Source organism: Cibotium barometz, chromosome 26 (assembly GCF_041138505.1).
Source record: "Cibotium barometz isolate CiBa-2024 chromosome 26, ASM4113850v1, whole genome shotgun sequence".
Lineage (NCBI taxonomy): Eukaryota > Viridiplantae > Streptophyta > Polypodiopsida > Cyatheales > Cibotiaceae > Cibotium > Cibotium barometz.
This window is the reverse complement of record NC_141071.1, coordinates 48,061,501-48,067,500: the sequence shown is the minus strand read 5'-3', so window position 1 is coordinate 48,067,500 and position 6,000 is coordinate 48,061,501. Positions and strand designations below refer to the sequence as shown.

At 41.3% G+C, this 6,000-nt stretch overlaps 1 protein-coding gene across 4 annotated transcripts in view; it reads left to right on the top strand.

The window, feature by feature from the left end:
• The first annotated feature begins 1,717 nt into the window (after positions 1–1,717).
• LOC147624047 (uncharacterized) overlaps positions 1,718–6,000 on the top strand; it is a 37,003-nt gene continuing 32,720 nt past the window's right edge. For 3 of the 4 annotated variants that reach the window (XR_015269246.1, XR_015269247.1, XM_086820712.1), the window contains exons 1-7: positions 1,718–2,038; positions 2,474–2,502; positions 3,157–3,268; positions 4,303–4,400; positions 5,365–5,461; positions 5,668–5,757; positions 5,873–5,935. Coding sequence is in view for 2 of the 4 variants with exons in the window: in XM_086820712.1 (XP_086676838.1) it covers positions 2,003–2,038; positions 2,474–2,502; positions 3,157–3,268; positions 4,303–4,400; positions 5,365–5,461; positions 5,668–5,757; positions 5,873–5,935 (525 nt within the window). In the remaining 2 variants the exon portion in view is untranslated. The remainder of the gene's footprint in view (positions 2,039–2,473; positions 2,503–3,156; positions 3,269–4,302; positions 4,401–5,364; positions 5,462–5,667; positions 5,758–5,872; positions 5,936–6,000) is intronic. The other variant, XM_086820713.1, reaches the window with a different exon arrangement.

Below are 6,000 nucleotides of genomic sequence, written 5' to 3'. Positions count from 1 at the left end.
CTGACAACTATTGGGCAGTGTTCTGACACTAAGGTGTCCAACAATGGTAACTGTTTTTGACAGTAGCCACTTCACATTGTGAAGCTGAGTAGAGAGTAGCATTCACAGCTATTGAGGAATGTGTATGGCTCCACCGTCTATTGGTAGATCTTGGCATTAGGCAGTGTTTGCTACCACCATTTTCATTGATAGCGGTCAGAGCACATTAGGTGTCTTGCAGAATCCAATATTTCATGCATGGACACAACACATTCAGGTGCATTATCATTATATCAAGAAAGGCTCCATGTAGGAGAGATTGCCTTGATCTATGTGCCTACACATGATAATGTAGTAGATGGGCTTACTAAGTCTCTTTCTAGGGTAGTCTACTACACCCTGTACATGTTCACACCATTCACTTCGGGGGGGTTTGTTAGCCTTGGAAGTCCTTGGTGTGAACATCCCTACACACGAGCACCTTTTACCTTGTGGTGGTAGGGGTTTTTCCCCAATGTGAACACATTCTTGTGTGTTAGCCACATCAGCCCCCTAGGGCTAGGTTTATTTGTACTCTTGTACTCCGCTCATTTCATATCATTATCATTGAGTACTTCCGGCTATCGCGTCTTGTCTCTCTCGCTCTCTGAGCTCTTGTATGACTATGTGTGCGTGTGTGTTTGTGTGAGTGTGTAAAGCATCTTCTCCTTCATCCAACATGTGTGACAATGGTATCAGAGTAAAGATTTGGCACATGTAAATCAAAACGGTATCTCTAGTGTTTCTCTTTGGGATGTACACCAATGCAAGTCTCAGGAGTGTAAGGAGGTTTGTTCCCACAACCTTCTTCAAAGCATTGAAGATACATAAACTCCCAGCTCTCTATCTTAAAATTGAAACACATCCTCCCTAGCTCTCTAGTCCCTCCCTTTCACATTAGTCCACAACGAGCCATATATTAACCACATGAGCAATATATTGGTCCACAATGAGCCGTATATTAACCATGACGAGCTTTGTGTTGACTCTTGTTATTGATGCTGAAATAGCATTGATGGGGTGGGGTGGAAGGGCATTAAGGTTGCTGCTATGCATAACTGTGGAGTTGGTGGTGTGGGTTGCATTTAGGTTGGTGCCTTACAATTGGGTATAACTGCAATGAATGGGTGAAAAGAGTTCAGCCAATGGGCACAAACATATGCAAGGCTTTTTTACCATACTACATGTGAAGGTATTAACTTTTAACCCTTCATGAACCTTGCACTAGTACTTTGTGTAGAGAAATGTTGAGAATCGATGCGAGTTGGACCCCAAAACCACGCTGTTAGAGAATGATTTGTTATTGAAATTGTTTGTAAATCCACATTAGCATAGGCTATGTATGTCTGTAGTGTGTATGTGAGTGATTAATTATCTATAATGCTTTATATTGTCCAAGGTGGAGTGACATTGGAGTTTGGTAGATACTCTAGTTTATTTATTGATTTATTTAACACACACTCTTTCTTTCACCCCTTTGTGGAGGAACACACACTCTTTCTTCACCCCTTTGCGAACCCACGTTTGGGGGCCACCTTATTCACCCGGCTATTGTCTCCGCCCCTCCGTAGATGCTCTCTACTTGCATGCTTTGATATGCAACCCTTAAAAAAATAACTTTTAAACCTTTAAAATATGAGAAAAGTTGGTCGTCCCAAGAGCGTTTAAAAAGAAGAAAAAATACACATTTGAATTGCAACGTTCCCATTTAAATCCGTGAACAGGTCGTTTATCAATGAGAAGGACAAGGCTGGTGTAAAGCTGACTGGTGTGAAGCCGGCTATTGCTGTCTCCCCCACCCTCCTCCGTCCTCCAACGACAGTGCAGGTCATGGCTGTGCTTTGATTGCCGAGCTAACCTTTGATCCGGCGACACTTCATCTCTGTCCCTCTCTCCGCATGCCATCGGCGTTACTCTCCCTCTCGCATGCCGGAGAGTAGCACTCCAAACGCGCTTTTCTGGTGCATCATCTTCATTCCAACCCATGGGATTCACTGAATTCGGCGAACGAGAGCTCCTGGTAATCTTCTCTCTAAGTCTCGTGCCCCTGTGTGTGTGTGTGTTGGGGGGCGGGTTTTCTCATCCATGGTGGAACATTCCTGTGTCGCATGCTTTTGCCCTCACTTCTCTTCGTGGAAAGCAGCACTGCCTCTGTCAACCGTGCTTTCACAAGTGCTGCAACCTGGTTTCCTGTTTTCTGTGCTAACTGTCAAACAGAAGGATTATTATGCGCAATTTGCTGCCATCCACACACTGCAAGGGAAAATTGAAAACTTTTTTTTTTTTGTTGTTGTTCTATATCTAGTCCATGAGTCCATTTAAGGCTGGACATGGCTGCTGCCTTTTTTCTAGGGTTTAGACCAAATTCAATGCTGCCTTTTTTCTGTGTAATGGCACAAATTAATTGCTTTTACTTTCTCTGTATCCTGCTGATAGAAATCTTGCATTTTTGTAGCCTTCCATGGAGACAGGCTTCTTGAATGGGTGAGCATTCTCTCAGTCACTTCCACCATTTTGTTTGAAATAACAATGTGTCAAAGAAGAACATGCATGGAACTATAGGAGGAGAATGCCATGCTTGCTTGACTGAACAGTTCTGGAAGGTTACATCTTAAGCATTACTCTACGTTGAATGCTATTAAAGCTTGCAAAAGTAGACAAGATTAAAACAAGTGAAGAGAACCTTTTTTTGAGAGTGTAATGCATTTATTAAGTGATAGGAACATATGGTGAGGTTTGAACTCCGGTACCCACTGAGAGATTCAACCTGTTACCAACTGGGCTACATGGCTGGGGATTAGTAACGACTGACTTAAGAGATTTTTAACTCCGCTACATTTCAACCATACATCCGAATTTCAGATGAAAGTGTGTCATGGCAAAAGCAAAATCGGAGAGATCGTCTAGTAAATTTAACAGCTGTCCTGTGATTTATCTCAATTTAATAAATTTTGAAAAAGCACAGCTTCATAGAGGTACTTGAATTAGTAAATTAATGCACTTAAATGAGAGAAGAATCAGAGGGTTTGACTAGTGCCAGTCCATCCCTTGGGCATAAGTCACACTTATGGTGCACTTGCTTCCAAATTTAATCCATCTATGCATGCCTCTAATTGGGTCCTGTTGCGTTCTGTGCAGGGAGTTTGCCTTTGCAGATGTCAATAATCTGGATCACTGTATCAAGTACCTTAATCAGTCTCTCGTGACGTTCGGTTTTCCTGCATCACTTGATTTGGTTTCCAACAATCCTGTAAGTCTCATTAGGTTCACTGTTATCGTTGCCAATTCTGCTGTTTTTAAATTTTTAAGTATCTGCAGTTGATTCTAGTTTCAAATTGAGAACTTGCTTCACGACAGCGTGCTCGAAGACAGTCATGTTTCTGCATAAATATTTAACATCAGATTGCTTAGGATTGAGATCGGCCATGTTTATAGTCTTTGCCATTCTGCCAGATTTCATTTGAAGTCTTTGTCTAAGTTGCACCCTGCTGGTTTGTATTAATTCTTTCACTCCAAAACGGTGCGAAGGCCCATGAGTTACCGTGCGTTCTCTGTCTAGTGCTAGCCTTCATCATGGCTGAGACTGCCCTTGGAGAAGTGATAGAAGCTCTGAAGATTTGTCTACTTTGATGACATATCTACAAGCAGGAACCTGCACCTACTCTTGGGTGTTGATGACGTGAGTGGCAATGTCCATAGCACATAGTCTATGCTAATGCATGATGGAATTGATGATATGAAGCTTTTTGAGTTTACTTTCATGCAGTCAAGGTGGCACTTTGGTTTTTGTTAAGTTTGGGAAATTACCTGAACTTTCCATTGGTTTATGAATATAGGCAGTTAGATTAGTTGGTGTGGTTTATTTAATACCACTTGAGCCATGTCTGTAGCCTTCAAATCTTACTCTCTTGCATAAGTGCCCTTTTTCCTCTTGAGTGTGTCATGCATGCCTATTTAGTGATAGTCAATATCACGTGCAGCCGCTGCAGCCAGCAGGGTTTTGACTCTCATGGAGACTTGACTCTCCATGAGAGTCAAGTCTCCCCTAACACAGCTGGGGGGACTGCCTGACTGGATTTTAAACTGGAAAATAAGACAGTCGGCATCACTGATGTCATTGATGATGAGATATAGTAGTTCTGATATTGATGAGCATAAAGGGAAACCGGATAAGCGGTTAGGAATTGTAATGTCATCTTCAGTCTTGGTACTTTTTTAAGGGTTGCAAAACTTGTGGCTTAAAACATCCAATTATTTCGACAAGAGTTATTTATGTCAGTGCAGGCTTCTGTTGTGCGCACTTGCAATTGCATATATGCTCTATTGCAACAGCGGCAAAAAGATATTGAGTTCAGAGAGTCCTCCAATGAGCAGAGGCAAAGGTGATAAGTTTTGTTCTGGTTTTTAAATCTCTCTTTTTTTTGTTGATGTCCATATGCACAGTACCATGTAACATGAAATCAATAAAACTAAAAATTGATAACTACTACAACCTGCTCATAAGTCTCAGCCATAAGTACCTCCTCATTAAGAAAATGGACAATAACCCATCTCGTAGATATAATCATGTTAGCTTTGGTCATGAGCCTCAGCTATAAGCTCCTCATCCTCCTCCTCTTCCTCTGGAGAGGATTTAACAGTGGAAGACATTAACAACACAACAAATTCCTAACCTAAGAATGGATATTTTGTGGGAATACATGAGAATAAACAGTTGTTTAACAAACTGGTTATGACTCAAGAGTAACAGGCTGAAGTGACGAGCAAAGCTGTTGTGATGATTTATCTTATTCACATAAGAGGGAGGCATGGATGTGGATGTCCAGTGTGCCTTTGCAAGCTGTCACTTGATAATACGCTCTTGCTTGGCAAACTTTTGTGATATCCTTCAATACGAGTTCCTCTTGTTGCTGTAGTTGAGCAGACTTTCAATGAGGGAATATTGACTATAGGTGATGCTAAGCTGGCCAATGAGGATACTCAACTTGTGCGATGAGATTTGTATGAAGTGATAACGGTAGAACTGATTTTTTTACCATGCTCAGTGTGCTCAATGTGTAGCTGGAGAAGTCAAGCTCGAAGTTTTGGCTGATCTCTTGCCTACTAGAGAGAGTGTGGAAGGCCATGCTAGTGAGGAAAATGTTTTATCTGGAAATTTATTGAGCTAAATTCATGGGGTGACTTTATACTTTGGGTGTGTAACCTTGGCATGTAGGCTCTCAAGGCTTACTGGATTTGTTCCCTATGTCAACATGAGAACTCAGACAGTGTGCCTTTCTATCATAGGCAGAGTGTACTGTTGAATTATCTTTATGGTAAATAACTATTAGTAGCAACACAATACAGGTTTCTTTCGGATATGGCTCGGTTGGAGGCCAAGGTGGAGCGTTTGGATGGTCAGCTTTCTTCGAAGGAACGTGAACTAGCTGCTCTCACTCGGGCAGTAGGTTTTATGACTTTATGCAAACTATATTTTTCATTGTATATTCAAGTAGAAGTAAACTTTAGAGCTATGTGTTCTTGACACCTTGGACAGTTATTGAAGTTCCTTGTGACAATCTGACATGCATTTTGGGATCCAAAACTTATACTGGAATTCTTATGTGCAATCCTCATCTTCCACTTGTGATAATGTTGGGCATGAAATAGGAACAAAAAGCAACAGCTGCATTTAAAGCTCAGATTGAAAAATTACAGCAGGAGCGCGATGAGTTTCAGCGTATGGTCATTGGAAACCAGGTACACTTACACATTGTGCTTTATGTTAAGAAATTATCACAGCTATATGTCACTCACCCTTATCCCATCTCATGTGCTTACTGCTAAAGGCATCCTGAAATGTTTTTGTGAACAGCAAGTACGAACACAGCAAATTCATGAAATGAAGAAAAAGGAAAAGGACTATATCAAGCTTCAGGTAATCCTATTGGAATCTTTCTCTCTTTCTGTATAGATCCTTAAATGTTGTGAAGCCATGCGGTG